This window comes from Syngnathus scovelli, chromosome 10 (assembly GCF_024217435.2).
Source record: "Syngnathus scovelli strain Florida chromosome 10, RoL_Ssco_1.2, whole genome shotgun sequence".
NCBI classification, from domain to species: Eukaryota; Metazoa; Chordata; class Actinopteri; order Syngnathiformes; family Syngnathidae; genus Syngnathus; species Syngnathus scovelli.
In genome coordinates this window covers 3,225,884-3,244,751 of record NC_090856.1, presented here as the reverse complement: position 1 = coordinate 3,244,751, position 18,868 = coordinate 3,225,884, and the positions used below count along the sequence as shown (strand labels likewise).

The window sequence follows — 18,868 nt, the reverse complement described above, 5'->3', positions numbered from 1 at the left end:
ATTTGTTTTAGTCCTGTTTTTTTAAACTAACAGTAGCAGAATTCAGACTTTAAAGTGGGAATTCTCACTTTAAAGTCAGAATATTGTCACCTCGTTTTTTTTTCTTCAATGGCGCTAATCCTCTTCCGTAATACACAAATGTTAAAACATATTTTTCACGTAAAGTGCAAATTGAAGCTGCGCTATTTGAACACCTTTACAATGGCAACATTTTAGACGGCAACGTCTTCTGTTTTATAATAATATATATAATATAAGTCAGTATTTAAACATTTAAAGCAATTCTCGGTTGTCTTAACAGAATGCTTACCAAGTAAAGGATTCCTCCGGTAAACCGTGCACCTGACTGGAATCCTCGTAACTTCAAAACATGCTGTACTTGAAGACAACAGAGAGGCGTGTCAGACGCTAATAAAAGTTATAATATTTTATGTGTGTAATTATTTCAAAATTTGTCATGTCCTAGCATAAATTATCGCATTATAGGACTTGAATGAATTTTTTTTTCAGTTGCGTTGGTACGTGCCACGTCATCAAAAAAGCGACAATATTATCGCGCCGGTCGTGCTACGTCATCAAAAAAGCGACAATATTATCAAGCCGGTTATGCTACGTCATCAAAAAGCGACAATGTTATCGCGCCGGTGGATCCAAACAATCTTCAGTCCTGAATCTTGTCCGATATTAAATAAGCACGAAAAGGGAATATTTTGTTGTGGGGTGCGGTAGCATGGAGTCTTGCGTAACTCTGCAGGGGCTCGTAGCCACCGCTGCTTCGGATCATTCCCAGCGGGTGGCGGTGACTTTTGACAGCGGTTCCTCGTCGGACGGTCCGGTGTCATTGCTCTACAAGGACCTAGTGGAGCTTTCCAGCGAACTCTGCCGCCTTCTGCAACAACACTGTGGGGATAACAACGGCGTAATTGGGCTCTACTGTAGCGATGATCTCTTTATACCGGTGTGGATCATTGGGTGAGCTCATTAAACATGTTTTAACATAAGTGCAAGTGGTGCAATGTTTATGTCCTACATTTTGGTGATGCAGGATCCTGCAGACACCCGCTGCCTATGTGCCGCTTGATCCAGGAGCTCCAGGACTTGTCTCCTCTCGGGTCATGAGCAAATGTCACCTCAGGTTCTGTGCTGTGAAGAGCGACCTCCTGAAGAGATTCCAGGCAGCCTTCACCCAGCACATGAGCGTAGAAATACACGCGGTGTGGCCGAAGTTCAAACTCACTGTGGTTCGGGTGCAGCCACCAATGGACGCCGTGCAAGAAACAACTGAACCGCCGCCATCCCTCCCCGAAGCAGCTGGAGGAGGTTTGGCGTACGTGTTGCACACATCTGGAACGACGGGCTTGCCCAAGATTGTGCGGGTGCCACACAACTGCATAATTCCCAACATTTTACACCTGAGGTCAGGAACAACATGTTATATTTCTTCCAACTTTGGTCTACAATTGATCTCAGTCAACCTTTTTCTTTGTCAGACGTTTGTTTTCGGTGAGTTGTGTCGACGTGGTCTTCCTGGCGTCGCCGCTGACCTTCGACCCGTCAGTGGTTGACATTTTCCTGGCCTTGTCATCCGGGGCTCGGCTCCTCGTCGTTCCGGCCGTGCTGAAGAAAATTCCCAAGCGGCTTTGCCGGCTTCTCTTCCGCCGTCACGAGACGACGCTCATGCAGGTCATTGGCATTTCGACATTTTCTTTATTCCATAATGAACTAGAAAAGAAGCAAAGGACTATCATACCACTCATGTTTCTTTTCCACAGGTCACACCCACCTTGCTGTGTCGTTTCGGTCCGCAACTTCTCCAACAGGAGGTGCTGTCTCGCGACTCGCCGCTGCGCGTGCTGGCCCTGGGCGGCGAGGCATGCCCGTCGATATCGGCGCTGAACTCCTGGCGTCACAAAGACAATACCACAGCAGTGTTCAATGTGTACGGCATCACCGAGGTGTCTTGCTGGGCTACCTGCTACGAGATCCCGCTGCTCCGGCAGCCCGAGGACTCGGCTTCCTCCGCCGTGCCTCTTGGGAGCCCTTTGATGGGCACCAGGGTGGAGGTGAGGGGCCAAGATGGTGGCGTGGTCACAGAAGGCGAAGGCGAGGTCTTCATAGGTGAGTGCCATCCACCGAAACTTGATAAAACTAGCCAAGGGGTCTCAGAACTTACGTTATTAATGGTGGAGGTAGGCGGTGACCAGCGGGTTTGCCTCCTGGACCACGAGGACTCGGCAGTGCCCGGGACGATGAGGGCCACGGGAGACTGGGTGGACGTGAGAGGGGGACACATGTACTACCGCGGACGAAAGGATAGAAGCATCAAGCGCCACGGCAAACGGGTCAACCTGGACCACCTGCAACAAGTAAGCTTTTTAATTTTTTTAAAAAAGATAATTTAATTTATAATGCTCACAATAATAGAATCAAATTATTGTAAATAATTACAATTTCACAGTATAATATACATTATTTTGTCATTTGGATTGAATTAAGATTGATGTTTTTGTTAATTGTCAAGTGTTTTGATCAATTCATTATTAGTATTAAATATTAATCGTCAAATGTTGACTCAATTACTTTCATTTCAGCTGGTGTCGAGTCTACCTGAGGTAGAGTCCTGCGCCGCGTGTCTGCACGAAAGCGGCCGACTGCTCGCCTTCGTCGTCCGCCCCTCCCAGGAACACGGGTCCCCATCCTCCAAGGACCTGAGCAAGGACCTCCTCAATCAGCTGACCCCGCTGCTCCCCTCTTATGCTATCCCTGACACACTGGTGTGCGTCCAGGCCTTACCTCTGACCCCTCACGGTGAGCATGGATCAAAAATTTATTAAGCTGCGCTAGAATGTTCCATAGCCTCTTGTGTGCAGGAAAAACAGATATACGAGCATTGATGAAACTATACGAGAGGCAACGCTTGGATGTCAGTCAGTCCCATAAAGATGTCGCCGAACTCAAGAAAACTCTGCAAACTTTATGGCAGGTATGAAAAATGTTTCCACCAACAGAATTTATAGTTGAGTGGACATTTGAGTATAAAATGTATATACAACAATTTAGTAATAATTACTTAGAAGTAAAAGTTTGAGTTTACAAATGAACAAAATAAGCAGTGATCCATATATTACATCATGTTGCAATTAATTTTATCTTAATTAGAAAAATACTATCACTAATAGTCAACATGGACTGCTACTGCCATCTAGTGGCGGAAAAATGAACTCAACACAAATCTGACTGACTCTTTTTAACTGTATTAATGAACTAAAGATAAAAAGCATATTAATATTCCTTCAACATATTGATGATGCCTTCAATGCCACCTTGGGCTCAGTTTCATGCCAAACATATAATTTGAAAGATTAAAATTAAGATTAAAATTCCTTCTGACCTGTCATCAGACCGCCCTCGGTCTCGACGGGAACGCCGATTTGGACGAGGGCTCCCGTTTCCTATTTGGCGGCGGAGACTCCCTAAAGGCGCTTCGACTCTGCGAGGACCTTCTGGCTTCCACCGGAGTGAGCTCGCCTCAGCTTTTGGAGGCGATCCTCGACGGGACCTTTGCTGACGTCCTCCGTCTCCTCCTTGCTCCGGGGAAAAGAGAGCGCGTCGAGGCGGAAGCACCTTCTGGGGATGGCGAAGCGAGGCGGCCTGTGAAGGTCTTGAAACGAGAGGGTGAGGTGACAGAGAGAGAAGACCTCAGCGAGCACTGGTCTTCGGACACGGGAAGATGCGTGGACGCCTCCCCGGTGCTTCTGGTCCGGGAAGACGGCAAGGGAACCAGCGTGTTCATCGGCTCGCACTCGCACAGGCTGCAAGCGCTGGACCTGGACAGCGGACGCCTGCTGTGGGAGCGAGTCCTCGGGGGGCGAATCGAGGCGTCGGCCGCCGTGTCCCCGTGTGGACGCTACGTGGTCGTAGGTCGGTTTTCATCCTTTTCACCGCCGCTCCCGAACAAATGCCGTGACATGTTGGCGTGCTTCAGGTTGCTATGACGCCGGCGTGTACGTGCTGAGCACCGACTCCGGGGAGACGTGCTGGGTCTTTGAGACGGGCGACGCCGTGAAGAGCCGACCTGCTGTGGACACCGTCTCGGGCCGGATGATGGTGGGCTCGCACGATGGTTTTGTGTACGCCTTAGACCTCCAGGTGTGTTGGACTCTAGTCACCAAAGGATGGGTAACAAGTTAAATGTAAGCAAAACCTCAAGGTGCCACTGTATCCATTTTTGTTTCAGGCTCAGCGTTGCATTTGGAGGCATCACTGCGAGGGCGGGGCCGTCTTCTCCTCGCCGTACCTGGACGTCACCCGCCGCCAGCTGTACGTTGCCACGCTAGGTGGCAAGCTGCTGTGTTTACACCCAGTAAGTTTTTTTTTTAAACCCCATCTGGGCAGTGGAGAGTCAAAAAAATATGACACTTTTTTGTGGTGTCAGGACAACGGCGACGTCCTGTGGTCGCACGACAGGAAGGTCCCTTTCTTCTCGTCGCCAAAGTGTGGCGGCGCCGGCGGCCGTGTGGCGATCGGCTCAGTGGACGGAAACATCCTCTGCTTCAGCTACAATGGCACATTGGTGAGAAAACTTTCAATTTACATTTAATTGAAATTTGCGTGGCAGTAAATTCGAGATTTGCCGTTATCCGATCAGATTTGGCAGTTCCGGACAGACGCGGCCGTCTTCTCGTCGCCGTGCGTCACCTCCGACCTCAAGAGGCTCCTGTGCGGCTCACACGACAGCTGCTTATACTGCTTGAACACCGCCGACGGCTCTTTGCTTTGGACTTTCCGGACGGAGAGTAAAGTTTTCGCCAGCCCCTGCGTCTTTGACGGTGGGAAGCGAGGGGAGCTGGTGGGCGTGGCCTCCACCGACGGTACCGTCTACATCCTGGACGCTCGGGACGGACACGCGCTGTGCTCGCGGACGCTTCCCGGGGAACTTTTCTCCTCCCCGGTGGTGCGCGGACGTTCCCTGGTGGTCGGGTGTCGAAATGATTACGTGTATTGTTTACAAATAAACATTTAGCCACAACTCATGTGCTTTGTTTTTGTAAATAAATGGCGGATTTCAAATATTGTCAATTAATATATTAAAATGATGAAAAGTTGATTTTTTTTAACTGCATAAAAAGGTCTTCCAATTAGCAACATTGTCAAAGTAGCATCAACAAGCAGCCAATCAGTTCAGACCTCTTTATTTAAATTCTTCATAACATTTTTTTTTTTCATTGAACAATTCCCTTCATGTTTTTTTTTTTCGGGGGAGACCCCACCCCCACCAAAAGTGCAAATAATACCAAACTTTTTTTTTTTTGTTACACATAACATTGCGTACACCAGCAAGGTTAGAAACAGAAGGCTCCGTCTTACATACAGTACATAAGTTGCACATGGTTACGGCAGGAAGAACATTGACCGAGGAGGAGGAAGTGATGAAGATGATGATGGCCAACAAACAGGATCTACATCAGAGGTAGGCAAACCTTTGTACTCAAGGGCCACGTTTCATTTTTAAAATGGACAGCTAGATTTTGCAACCAGCCCATTTGTAAATGAATTTTAAAAAAAAATGTATACCGTACTTTGCCTACCCCCGATCTATATTGTACAGCAAGCAGGAAGTGACCGGAAGCCGAGCGTGGGTGGGTGAACCCCCCCCCACACGACCCCCACCCCCCCCTTCTGTTCCGTCACGAACACAGTGGAAACAGCCTTGCTAGCCCTTTGCGAGACCCTTCGTGACTTTTTCCCCCATCTTCCCACTGACGAGCTTTCACCGGAAGCTGCTGAGTATTTACAATCCCGGTGATTGGCCACAAAAGCGATCGAAATGTGTTATTTGTGTATGAGCTGCATGCTTGCAACTTTTTCATATCATATTTGAATATTTCAATGCAGCCAAGTGTCATGGGAGTCATTGTGCAGTCGTGTGGTCTCTCCATGCAGAGCTGGTGTGTGTGTGTGTTGCCGAGTGAGTACAGCGGCCCCCAAATTTTTTTTTTTTTTTTAGTGCCGTGGACCAGAAGCAATGTTTTAGTCATTATAATTTTTTATAACTTTTTTATGACTGTGTCAGGAAGATGCAAAGCTGTTTTAATTTAAAAAAAAAAATGTATTTTCTAATTTTGAGGATGAATTAATTTTTTTTTTTTTCAAAATCGGTCCACAGCTTGGTTGTTTGGGGACCGCTGATACGGTGAGTTAGAGGGTGATTGATGGCGGGGTTTTGTTACTTGATGATCTGAGGACAGTCACTCCAGGCTTTAGCCTTTCGCTTGGCCAGCGCCAGCCAGGCGGGCTCGGTTGACACCTGCGGCGAGTCCACGGCCGGGAAGCGCTTGGACACCTCCTTGACAGCAGGGGGCGACGGCGTAGAGTCGGCTATTTCCACTGCCAAAAATAAAGCCAAACTTTCTCATCCAAGACTAAAAATACTTTTTTTTTGGTCTTTCTTATTCCACGCAAGAATCGAGAACCTACCAGTGACAGAGCTGGGCAGCGTGTTGGCTTTCTTCAGTTGCTCTCGCTTTTCGAAGCGTCCCAGCAGGGTGTCCGGTCTCTTGGGTTCTTCGGGCGTCTGAGCTTTAGAGCTCATACTGATGCTGGCGCTTCCACCTCGGCTCTCCGTGGGGCTAACTGTCATCGCTAAGCCTAGCTGAAGACCGGCGCGTGGAAAGATGACCATTCAGTACAAAACAGGAACTATCTGGAAGTTTGCTTGTCTCTCTGACTCCTGGTTGCGGTCGGAAACGACACTCGGACTCAACTCACACTGTCTCGTTCCCGGGCTTGCTTCTCGGCCAGCTTGGCTTCCCGTTGGCTGCGACGGTCCTCGCGGTTCTGCTGCTGTTCCCGGAATCCTTTTTGCTTCTGCAACGCCAGCGTGATCCACAGAGGGCCCGTCTCCTTCTCCTGGACTCTGGCGCTGTCCAGGGAGTGCCTGCTCTGAAGCGACGGTTTCTCTGCAGGGGTATGACAAAGGAAAAAGATCATTTGGATCTGGGACAGACAAGTCCAGGACCTTAGTGGATTAGGTGACTGACCTTTTTTGATGAGCTCGGTCTTCCTGTCCACTTTGTCCCTCCAGGGAATGTTGATGGACTGGAAGAAAGACCTCTTCTCCTTGGGCTCTTCGTCCCCATGGCCTTGGTTGCCCCGCTGGAGCTGGCTGACCGCCGTGGGAGGACTCCGACCGGCCGAATCCTCCATCTCACCGTGGCTCATTTTAAGCAGCGGCGACGCAGGAGGGGTTAGAACTCCTTCGGCAGGTTTGGGCGAGGTGTGGGTTCTGCGATAGAGCAACGACTTGGAGGGCACGTGGTCGTCTTCGCATCGCGGCGTGGGGCTGGGGGATTTGCCCGAGTCTGCCCTCGGGATCACAGGGGAGGCTGAGGCGAGGGAGTACTTGGCTTCTCTCGGAGGCGACTCCGGACTGGATTGGTCGGTGAAGACCTGGGATGCGTCGGAGTCCAGATCGATGGGGGTCAAGGGTGAGGGGACGCCGTCAAAGCTGTCTCCAGCGCTGTAGCGCTTCTTCCGTTTCTCCATGGACTGCTCGCTGTGGAACCGGAGTGAGTAGTTGGTCCTCCTCAGCTTGATGCCAAACGGCGACGATGTGTCCCCGCCGTCCCGACTCGGTTCCTCGGCCTTCACCCTGCTTTCGGGCTCCGCCGAGGCACTACGATCACGAGACTTGACTCCGGAGTTGGGAACGAGGAACGACGGGAGGTCTTTGGCAAACACGCACTCGTCCGCTGCTCTTTCTGCAATGCGGACAGTCTTACTCGTCCTGTTCTGAGTTTTTCGGCTCGCGGCCGGCGAGGCGGAAGCAGACGCGTCGGACGACGCGGCATCCTCTCCCGCTTTATCATCTGACGTGCTGTAAGTGGAACATTCCGAATTCCTATTGGAATCTCCAAATTTGTTCTTGGCAGGCGTGATGGAGAACTTTGCGCTGGCGGACGTGGCCTTCCTCAAGTGCGTGTGGGCAAACTCGTGCTGGTCTTCGACTTGGGGCTGGCTCCTGCTCGGGTCTGGGTACTCGCTGCCCTCTTCCACACCTTTGAATATCTTGGACCTGATGGTGGCCCACTCAGCCAGCACGGCTGCGCCGGCAGGGTCCGTCTCAACGGACTCGGTGAGGGATTTCGTCTTGGTCTTGGCGGGTGGCGTTCCCTGGGACTTCCGGTCCTCGCCGAGACCTAGGAGGGACTTGCAGGCAGGGTCCCTGATCTGGTCCAGATTGACTGCTGTGCCACACAGCTGCGTGCCAGTCACCAAGATGGCGGTGTGAGGGACATAAGGAGAAGTCTGCCGGTTGGGGGAGTCCGGTATTTCAGAGGAGGACTTGGTCCGCTCTCTTTGATGGACAGTGGTTCCGTGAATGGCGGAGGTTGCCGTAACAGGCGTCAGGTTAACCTTCGGGAAGAGGATTTCTTTTTCTCCAGAGGAAACTTGGAAGGAGAAAGGCCGCTGGCGCTCCTCCATCTCCTTCCAGCGAAGCTCCTCGGCTCGCCTCTTCCTCTCCTGAGGATCCGAGCCTCCGTCCGCCTTTTCGTCTGCCGACAGTTTGCGTTTCTCTTGGATCTGCCGCATCTTCTCCTTCTCGGCTTCCTTCTTCCTCTTCTTGCTCTCTTCTTCCTCCAAACGTAGTCGCTGAGCCTCCAGCTCCAACTGCCTCCTCGCCTCCTCTTCCTCCTTCCTTCTTTGCTCCGCCCTTATTCTCTTCGCCTCCTCCTCTTTGCGCTCTTTATCCTCTCGTTGCTTCTTCTCTTCGTTCCTCCTCCTTCTCTCTTCTTCCTCACGGAGCCTCCTCTCTACTTCTTCCTTCTCCCGTTGCTTACGCTCTTCTTCGATCCTCAGTTGCTCTGCCCGCTCCCGTCTCTCCTCTTCCTCCAGCTCCCTCTTCCTCTTTGCTTCTAGTGCATCCTCTTCCGCTTTGTGCTTCTTGAGGGCTTCCAGGGACTCTTCCGTGGATGATTTGCGTCGGCGCTCTGTGGAGACACCTGCCACTTCCGCGTCTTCCTGCACCACGCCAGGGATGGAAACTTCCTGGAGGTCCTAGAGTAAGTCAGGTTGATTTCCAAAAGTATTTATAGGTTGTGAGGATTACGAGGTGGGCCTCGGAATTTCGGATTCCTTACCTGCGTGAACCGCCGATGCCTGCGTGAAATCCTCTGATTCTTGGGTTTGACGGACAGTTTATGCTTGGCGGCCGTGTTGTCCAGGAAAGACGCCGACTGCGGAACGGCGTCCAGGTTGACCGACTCGATGGTACCGCCGGGCGGGAGAACTCTTTTGGACCTGGGGGACTTCACAGGGGTGCCGTGTGATTTTGCTTGCGGGACCGCTTGGACCTAGAAGGTAAATAGATTTATTAAGAACTTCATCACCCAGGTGAGAATGAAGCTGGAGTGTTTTCAGGATTACCGTCGGCTCCGCTTTTGCAGGCTCCGATATTTCAACCTGGGCCGTCACCCTTAGAGGACTCTGGGGAGCTTCCTCCTCATCGGAGCTTCCCTCATCTCCTTCGCTTCTCCTCAGAGAAGGAGGCCTCTGGCCGAACTTGATAGTCTGCGCGATCTGCTTCTGAGTATGAAGAGAAATGGAATAGCGTGGGTTTTTTTTGTGCTCCTCTCATCTCTTTGCTATTTGTCAACTCACCTGCAGATTTTTCACTTTGTCCGAAACGTTTTCCTGGGACATGGCGTGATCCAGGCCGGCCTGCTTGGCCGACTCCTCCGGGATGAAGATGCTATCGTGCGAGAGGGCTCGAGATCCGACGGGTTGCAGCTCCCTACGGACAGCTTTGTTAATGCTCCATCAACACTTTCGATTTTCAGGAAACAGATCCACGGACCTTAGACTTTGACTGGCATTCTCGTCGTCGGACACAACTCCATTGCACACCTGCGCCCCATCAAAGCCCCCCTGGGCCTCCCTCTTCTGCTTCTTCTTCCCAAAGAGGCGCTTGAAAGGTTGGAACTTCCCCTGCCGCCTTCGCTTCTCTGCCGAGAAAAAGTCACGAGATAAGAGCATGATATCATTTTTTTATATATATATATATATCTTCTGTTAGATAATGAGCAAGGGAGGCGGGGTTGTGGTGAACGTGTGGTTTTGAATGATTGACAGACGGATGACAAGAAAGCAGATAGAGTTGGCTCATAGTGGGGAAAAGAAAAACCCATGGAGAAAAAGTAGGCCGGGCAAAGCAGTGAATCTCTTATCAAATGCTAAATCAGCGTCATATTACCATCGTTTGGGGGTAAAGCTCCAGCCGGAACCATAAAATTTGTTAATAAGTCATGAAATCGTTATTTTATAGATGCTTCGATAGAGTACAGGGTTTCCTTCTTCCGTTTAGAAAGTCAGCAATGAATATAGATTTAATTTTGTATAAATTCATCATCAACTAATGTGATTGCTATTTTAGGGACTAATTGTAAATATTGGGTCACACAATTTAATAATTTAATAATACGGCTTCGTACTTCTGCCTTTTTCTCTCTGGCCCAGGAAACAAAGACCTTAATGCACCGCCATGGGCACGCTCACACACTCATGCGTGAAACGAGAAAGGACCAGCTACTCTGCTCGCTCGTGTTCAAGCCCCCCCCCCCCCACCCCCCCGGAGCCTCCTGCTGGTTCCTCACGCCAGATGGACATCCGACGCAGCCGATCAGGTGGAGGCTAAGCTAGCCCGAGGGAGGACGGCGGGAAAACAGCAGGAGGCTTTTTCTTTTCTCCCTCCAAGATTCAAAACCAGCACAAGCAGCTCAAGTCCAGCTTCAACACACACCATGCAGCTCTTAAAGAGACAGAGAAGCAAAAAAAAAAAAACATTGTCTCTTTAAGGTTTTGGTTCCTTTTTTTTTTTTACCTGTGCCTTTGGATCGCTCTATAAGCATGCCGGGCTCGGTTTCCGTGGCGCCCGTCGCCATGGTTGCACCGCAGCACCTTGGCTACTATGGGATGAAGGAAGCGTGGGAATTTACTTAACTGCAGATGGGTGAGGTACATCCAACTGGATCATTGGTCCACATAAATACGTTTAATTGCTTTTTATACAGTCACCTCAATCTGGAATGTATCCCCCCGTAATAACCTGGGTTCACTGCACTATAAAATATATATATTTTTTTTTTTACAGATTTTGGGGGGAAAAATAGATATAGTGGGGCAAAACCGCCATATTCCAAAACAAAAATGGAAAAACGTGAAGCAGAAGCACTTTTCAGATGCATGGGAAGTGACAATTGGTCTTCCATCCCAGCAGCAAAACAAAAACTATGGAGGTAGATTGGGGTCAAAAGTTTTTTTTTTTTTTTTCAAGTACAAACCTTTTGACCCCAATCTACCTTCATAAAAAAATACGCCCCTAGTGGCGATGAGATGGAAGAAAGCGCGGCCATGAATGCCGGACGCAAAAGCATCGCAAAGCTTGGCACCGGTGACTACAGCCAGCAGCAAAAAAGCAGTGTTGCGGTTTTTTTTTTTTTTTTTTTTTTTTTTTTTCTTGCCAGACGGATGTCACAGTTTTACCTAGTTGAGCCGCGCAGTTCGACAGCGCCGCGCACCACTGCAGTAAAACCTTAGGGAACATGGACGGGCTCGTTTTGCAAACTTTGAGGCGGACGCGACGGAGGCCTCTGCGGCGGCTTAGTTGGAAGGAGGAAACGGTCACAAGAAACACAAAAAAAATCAGCAGGTTTCCTTTAAGTTAGTATCACGGTTTACATGGAATATGATGGTGGCGTGGAGGGGGGCGGGGCATGGAGGGGGCGGGGCCAAGCGACAAATAAAAATAATCATAACGAGGGATACATTCCAGAAACACCCGCAACAAGTGAAAGTCTTATTATTTAAAAAAAATAGTTTTTACCCTTCCACACACTTTAAACTCCTTTCAAATACAATAAAAACAGTTTTTCAATCATAAGAAGAAGCACTTGTCATCCAATAATCGCAAACTCCTACGTCATTATGTATTGAGTAGGAATAATATTGTAAATTTTTGGGGGACAGCGCGTCGCCGCGTATCGCATGACATGAGATTTTCCACTCGGCGATTAAGCGGAGCGCCGGAGCGTGCACGGAACACATTATGGAAGCAAAAATAAACAAACGCAGACAGAAGATACAAAGAGCTCGTAAGGGGGTCTTGATACGTTTTGTTTTTGTCTATTTTTGTTTTTTAACGGCAGTCTTACCGTGCAACTCTGTGTGTCGTGGGTCTGTTCCACCTGCCTGCTGTCACTGCGCAACTGGGGCATCACCTGGAGTCAGGTGTCGCGTGCACTGACGTTTGCTTGGGTGTCTGTCCGTCGGTCCGTCTGTTTGTGTTTTTATTTCTCTTTAACTTTCATTAGTTACTTTCAATTAGTTTTGATTTTAATGCATTTTCTTATTTAGTCTGGAGTACTTTTTGAGGAGTAATCACTTTCATTTTAATATTTTTTTTTAACTAAACATTTTTCATTTCTCAACTTTATAATAACTTTGGAGTGCGCGGCGGGGTCAGTGCACATTGCGACTTTATAACGCAGCTGGTCAGCTGATCTACGTCTTTGTGCGTGTTCCGATAGCGATGCTGTGTAAGGAGGAGGCACAAAGTGACACTTTGTCCGGCAGCTGGAAAGGCATAGTGTGGTTGAACAGAAGGCCATTCATCCTTGGGCATAGACCCACGCGCACAAAGCCGTCGGTTGTGTGAACAGGAGGGGGAGCTATTTGATGATGTGGCTCACCGCAGTTAAGTCATTTACACATCTGGAAGCGCAATCTTACTTCGTTTCCTCACATTGTAGCTTTGAGATAATTGGCAATTAAGAAGTGACAACTACTTGAGTGACATCCAAAGCAAATTGATTTTACTTTTTCACACAACTGGACCTATGCATGTTGACCAAATCCTTGAACCTGATGTTATTTCCCACCACATAATGAAATGTCAACATTTAACAACTATTTCAAAGCCCGTTCTTCTACTTGCGGCTACATTTGTTTTTATAATTACACAACAGCCTGACGAAACGCTCCCACTCGCCCCGTATAGTCCCCCCTCCCCACCCCCGCCTTGTGCTCAGGCATCTGTACCTGCAGGATTCCGACAACCTGCATCGGCTGTGCAATACTGCAACACAAGCACACGTACAAACATTTGCTCTTGGGCTTCATAGCAAAACAATCCGTGCTGGGTTTAAAATAACTCAATGATAACTGTGGAAGATGAATATACAGTTTGTCTATGAGAGCTCTATAAATTCAAATGGGAGCTTGTCATAATGTCATCCTGACACCACATGACAGTAATGAAGCTTCGGTTATTAATAACACACAATAAAAAAACAAATGCGTTTTCAGCAGGGGTGGGTGTGGGAGTGTGTGTGTGTGAGGGGGGGTGCAACCATCGGCCTTCCGAACCTCCATATCTCCAAAATGATGCATTGTCTTTTGGACAAACAGACGTCATTAATTAAAAAAAAAAATAAAGGCGTGGATCCATCGGGGAAGATTTTAAATGGCAAATTGATCGCGACGGGTCACGCGTGGATTGCACATCAGCACAATTTTGGGTTGGGTTGTTTGTAATTAAATAGCCGTTTGTCTGGATGTTTGGCATAACAAGCGTTCATTCGCGTACACAAAGCCGTTCGGCAATTAGGCCCGCGAACAAGGGCGTTCACGCGTCCAAAATTCCACGTTTTGACGCACGTTGCGCGTGCCCGCGTCAGAAGGGAGGATGAATGGAGGGGTGGAAGGATGGATGGAGGTGTGGGGATGCGGTGACAAGGTCATCACACGACGGTTAGAAAGCGAGAAGACTCACGGCGATCGCTCGGTGCTTTCTTCCCGTTGTGTCTTCGACGCTTTTGTTGCCGCTGAGGATGAGGAGGATGCGCGTAACAGACAGCGAGAAGCATGCACACGCACCGCTGCACGCGCCTGAAGGAGGAGGAGGAGGGTGTGGTGAGGCACACTAGGGAGGCAGAAAAAAGGAAAGGAGGAAGTCACTATGAAAACATAAAGCATGCATTTATTTGTTAAAACAGAAGTACATGATAGAGACGGTCAATAAAGATTTTTTTTTTTTTTAAATCCCAATCGCCCTATTTTATGCTCCCACAGGGGCGGTCCTATGTAATGGCTAGGGGTGGCCACTCGAGCTGGTCAGATATTAACTGCATATTTTTTTTTGCTGTTAGCTTTTGCGTTTTCTAGAATATTTTGCTTTTACTCTCCACCATGTTAAGGTTGTAAAGAATTTCTGACGTGTGAATCAAAAACATAATGTGCTCCTAGAGCTGTTGCCTGTGCACAACGGATTAATCACTTGGAATTTGGCTTTAAATCATGCTGATAGGCTTTAGGGGAGGAGTTAGAATGTAAGAGCTCAACGTAACTGGAAGTCTGGAATAATTACATATGATCGATCATACATTGTGGTTCTTAACCTGGGTTCGATCGGACGCACCTGATTTAGCGTGTAAATTCGTGACGACGCATATCTGAACTGGTCTCGCGAAGTCACACTGATTTTCAGGTATGTAATTTGTTGCGAGTTCTTGCATTGTGTTGGTTCTTTGAACAAGGTGATTTTTGTGTACGGCTCATTTTGTGCGCCAGTAAAAACATCTATGTCTTGAATTTGAAAAAATAAAATTGACTTTTCATTAAAGAGGAATTCGGTGAATGCGCATATGAAACAGCATTCATCATCACTATTGTATTATCGCCGTTTTTCGCAAACTAACTTGGGGGTTTTATTTTGAAAGTCTGACAGGAAACGCTACTCGTGGTTGTTGTCTGAAGAAAAGTTAACTATGGGTACGTGGTAGATAACGCATCCAACGGGTTTTGTTTTCTGAGCCAGTTATCTTCAAGACTGTTTTATTAGCCAGTTATCTTCAGAAACAACTTCCTCAGAGGCGGCCTGATAACGTGTCGGACGATCCGGCGATGGCTCCCCGATGGCCGGACAGGGCAAACAGAAGCGGCGACTTTCGGAGCCCGTCCGCCGCGGTGCTGCCGTCCGTGCTGACGTTCCTGGTGATCGTCGCATCTGGAGGCCTGCTGCTCATGATCGAGAAAGGAATGCTCAACGGTGTGGAGACTCCTCCACCCCGGGGAAGTAGGAAAGACGATGTCGGCCGGCACATGAGCCGACAGGAACGAGCGGCGGAGGACGTGGACTCGCAGGTAAGAGAGTGGAGCGGAAGTCGAGAGACGTGGGGGGGGGGGGGGGGGGGGATTGAAGATACCTGATGCTCACCTGCAATCCTTTTCCCGTCCAGATCCTGCAGGACATCCGAAACCGGACCATGACGTCCATGTGCAGCCAGAAGAACATGCCGCACAGCCTGTGGTCGCTGACGCCGCAGCAGAGGAAGACGCTGCTGCAGCATGTGCTGGTCAACGACGAGTACCGCTTCCTGTATTGCTATGTGCCCAAGGTGGCCTGCTCCAACTGGAAGCGCGTGCTGAAGGTGTTGGGCGGCACGCTGGAGAGCGTGGACGTGAAAATCAAGATGGATCACCGCAACGACCTGACTTTTCTGTCCTCGTTCAAGCCGGAGGGGATTCGCTACCGGCTGCAGCACTACTTCAAGTTCATGTTCGTACGCGAGCCCATGGACCGTCTGCTCTCCGCCTACAGGAACAAGTTTGGCGAGATCGAGTCGTTCCAGCGCAAGTACGGCGTGGAGATCGTCAAACGCTACCGCAAGAACCCCAGCGGTAAGAGCTCGCAAAGCGCCGGTGACGACGTCACCTTCACCGAGTTCGTTCGCTACCTTCTGGATGAAGACGTCGAGCGCATGAACGACCACTGGATGCCCATGTACAACCTGTGCCAGCCTTGCGCGCTGCACTACGACTTCATCGGCTCCTACGAGCACTTGACGCGGGACGCCAACTATGTGCTGCGGAGAGTCGGGGCGCCGCCGCACGTCAGTTTCCCGGCGAGGCAGTCGTGGTACAAACCCGTCACGGCGGACACGCTGCACTACTACCTATGCAGCCTGCCGCAGAAGCTCCTCAGGGAGCTCCTGCCCAAGTACATTTTAGACTTCTCCATCTTCGCGTATCAGTTCCCAAACACGAGCACTGAGCATTGCCGGCATTGAAAAAAAAATGAACTGGATTAGTGTTTAAAAGGCTTATTTGTAGCAAGGCCATGAGAAGGGGGAAAAAAAAATGGCGGCCATTGTGGCATATATCTTATTGTAGCCAAAATGACACGTTTTCTTCCCCACGTCACGTCAGGTCTTTCGTAAATTTGTACTGTTCTCTATTTTTCTACTTTTCTATAAAGACTCTTCACATTTTCACCCGAGACGTCTCATGACTTTTGTTGATCCGACTAAAGCGCACGGCAAACAATGTCAGCAGGTTGCGGATTATTTTCACTCAACATATCATAATTTGATCCCGTTTGGAATTTGAAGCACGTACATTGCCATGAACCGTTTCAAATGTTTATATTTGTAGATTATGGTAAGAGACTGAATATCTGTCGAAAAGGAGTACACAAATTTTTTTTGGCTTAGTTGCTACTCATTGGCAAACTTCAGGCGTGTCTGCACATGTAGCTCAGTTCTACTATTGGAGCCAAATATACACGGTTGAGTTGTTTATAAAGGCTAAGGAATCTAAAAATAAATCATATATAAATATATAGATATATATATCAAATGGGACTCTATACATTGAGTAACGGGGGTGCTCAGGAAATTCACAAGGGTGTCCACGTATGGGAATAGTCTCATTTTGCCTATTTGAATCCAAAGCCAAGTCCTACCAGACAGAAAGAAAGAAAAAAAAATACATTACCTTGATGTGTTTGAGCGAGACTGCACGAAAGGTATCCGCCTGGTAACTCACTGCTCCCCGGTGGATCCCGCGTTCGTTCGGTCGCTGGGCTCCGTCCGTCACTGAGGTACTTGATTGGTCTCCTCTCTCGCACGGTTGCAGTCGCCGCTGATAAACAGCAAAGTGTTAAAAGTGCGTTTGTAAATATAATCAAGCCAGTCAGTGGAAAAAGTATTTTATGTTCTTAGCAATGACAATTTGGCTTACGTCATATTCTGAGCTGGGGTGAGTCTGTCTCGTAGCGCCCTCAGCTTGGCTTCTCTGTCGCTGACCTTCTGAAGAGCAGCGGCGAGTAACGTCTCGAGGTTGCGCACGGTGGCCTTCTCACTCTCCAGCTCCTTTTTAACCTGAAAAAAAAATTCAACTGCTTATTAACATAATGATTTTCTTTCATAATTACCCAGTTGATACTCACCATGGCGAGCTCCACGCTTTTAGACGTAAGCTCGCAGGTGGCCAGCTCCTTGTCCGTGTCCAGTCTGGCGCAGAGCTCTCGGACGTAAGCCAGGTCGGAAAGGATCGCAGCCGGCCCTTCCTGGGCTTTGCGGAGCTCCACGCCGATGGCGCCGACAAGGCCTTCCACCTGCCGCAGCCTCTGCTCCCGCGCTTGCAAGTCCGATTGCGCCGCTTGCAGGCGTTCCACCAGCTCGAAATTCTCCTGATCCTGCCGTTTACACTTCAGTCAGATGCCAACCCAGAGAAAAAATCTGAGTTTAGTTGTGAATCGCTTACCTTTGTCCTCAGCACATCCTCGATCCTGTACATCGCATTAATATAAGAGCGCACGCTTATCTTGAGTTCATCCCGCTCACGCAAAACCACCTCCATCCCGGCTTGTGCAGCCTAGAGAAAATACAACTTGGTGTTTTGGCCCAAAAAATAAATACTTAAATATAAGGAATAAAAATGATGACTGTTATTACTTGCTTCTCTTTGGTCAGTGTGGTTAGGTCATCTTGTAACCTCATGTTCTCTCTCACGACGCTTTCTTGGGCTTCATCCAGCTGTTTTGGAAGGCCGGTGAGATCCCTTTGGCGGCTGTTTGGCGCCCCCTGCAGTTGACTAACACAAAAGACAATATTCTTCCATAAACGAAAATATAGTCTCCATCCACCAGAGTAACATTTCAAACTTTATTCACAGCAAAGATTTGGGGATCAAACAATTCAACTGAAGTATTTCAAAAATAAACCTTTGAGCACGAGTTGATTTTCTCCGCTTTGTCTCCTTCCTACCGTCCCGGTGTCGCTCGGCAGGTTCTCCATGGTGCTTTCCATCTCTCAGCAGCAAGAGCTGTTCATGTAGCTCCAACCTCTCTCGCTCCAGCTTCAACACACAACACGTCAAAACTTTTCAAGTGAATCTGATTGGATACATTTCCTTTTGTGTCATCGTTGTAATATTTCTGTGTTTCCCACGAAAAGTCCAACGGTGACAAGCAAGACATCTTAGATGAATACAATGGCTCAAATTGAAACTTAACCTTCTGGACGGCGTTTTCCAGGTCAACAATCCGATCCAATCTCAGTAAACTACTTGAACTGGTCTCAAGGGGGTCCTGAGAATACAAAAACACAAGAGGCGGAATTTCATGAGGTCGTTTCAATTCACAAGTTTTTTTATTCTTGACTTACCGCTCTGATTTTTAAAAGGTTCTCCTCTAAATCTTTAATGACTTCCTGCTGACTTAGAATGACTTCCTATGAAGATAAGGAAAATGGATAAGATTATTATTATTTTTTTTTTATCCTCTTCTCTCATTTCCTGCTTCGAGTATTCTCACTTTGGAAGCAGACAAGTTCCGGTAAGCGATATCCAGCACTCTCTTCTTATCCATCTTGGTCTTCTGCATGATGTCGTTCTTCTGCGTCAGCTCTTGACACAGTTGGATGTTCTTCAGGGAGAGGTCGGCCACTTCGGTGGAAGATTTGTGTTGCAGTTCCTCCAGCTTCTGCTCCAATGCTTTGTTGCTCTCTTGCAGGTACTCGACCTGTGTGAT

At 48.6% G+C, this 18,868-nt stretch overlaps 3 protein-coding genes across 7 annotated transcripts; 2 read left to right on the top strand and 1 right to left on the bottom strand.

Annotated features, from left to right (window-relative positions):
• The first annotated feature begins 597 nt into the window (after positions 1-597).
• aasdh (aminoadipate-semialdehyde dehydrogenase) lies at positions 598-5,043 on the top strand. 2 transcript variants are annotated; one of them, XM_049764114.2, is made up of 12 exons: positions 599-972; positions 1,046-1,417; positions 1,491-1,683; positions 1,773-2,118; positions 2,194-2,366; positions 2,592-2,808; positions 2,871-2,983; positions 3,402-3,921; positions 3,986-4,149; positions 4,238-4,363; positions 4,436-4,573; positions 4,649-5,043. In XM_049764114.2, the coding sequence occupies exons 1-12, from the start codon at positions 731-733 to the stop codon at positions 5,021-5,023; spliced, it is 2,979 nt and encodes a 992-aa protein (XP_049620071.1). In that variant the 5' UTR covers positions 599-730; the 3' UTR covers positions 5,024-5,043. The 2 variants fall into 2 exon arrangements, with proteins under 2 accessions (XP_049620063.1, XP_049620071.1); XM_049764106.2 differs by having other exon boundaries at positions 598-972; positions 4,238-4,573.
• A 133-nt stretch (positions 5,044-5,176) lies between these two features.
• On the bottom strand, positions 5,177-14,153 carry cracd (capping protein inhibiting regulator of actin dynamics). 4 transcript variants are annotated; one of them, XM_049764086.2, is made up of 10 exons: positions 13,829-14,153; positions 10,880-10,964; positions 9,857-10,004; positions 9,661-9,793; positions 9,427-9,585; positions 9,141-9,353; positions 7,041-9,057; positions 6,769-6,959; positions 6,478-6,652; positions 5,177-6,387 (listed from the first exon to the last, which is right to left on the bottom strand). In XM_049764086.2, the coding sequence occupies exons 2-10, from the start codon at positions 10,938-10,940 to the stop codon at positions 6,227-6,229; spliced, it is 3,258 nt and encodes a 1,085-aa protein (XP_049620043.1). In that variant the 5' UTR covers positions 10,941-10,964; positions 13,829-14,153; the 3' UTR covers positions 5,177-6,226. The 4 variants fall into 4 exon arrangements, with proteins under 4 accessions (XP_049620043.1, XP_049620041.1, XP_068508304.1 ...); XM_049764084.2 differs by lacking the exon at positions 10,880-10,964 and adding an exon at positions 11,542-11,657 and having other exon boundaries at positions 13,829-13,952; XM_068652203.1 differs by lacking the exon at positions 10,880-10,964 and adding an exon at positions 11,542-11,657 and having other exon boundaries at positions 9,427-9,582; positions 13,829-13,952.
• Positions 14,154-14,800: 647 nt separating this feature from the next.
• On the top strand, positions 14,801-16,328 carry chst14 (carbohydrate (N-acetylgalactosamine 4-0) sulfotransferase 14). Its single transcript, XM_049764181.2, has 2 exons — positions 14,801-15,198; positions 15,294-16,328. Exons 1-2 carry the CDS (start codon positions 14,959-14,961, stop codon positions 16,122-16,124), a joined length of 1,071 nt encoding a protein of 356 aa, XP_049620138.1. The 5' UTR covers positions 14,801-14,958; the 3' UTR covers positions 16,125-16,328.
• Positions 16,329-18,868: the final 2,540 nt, after the last annotated feature.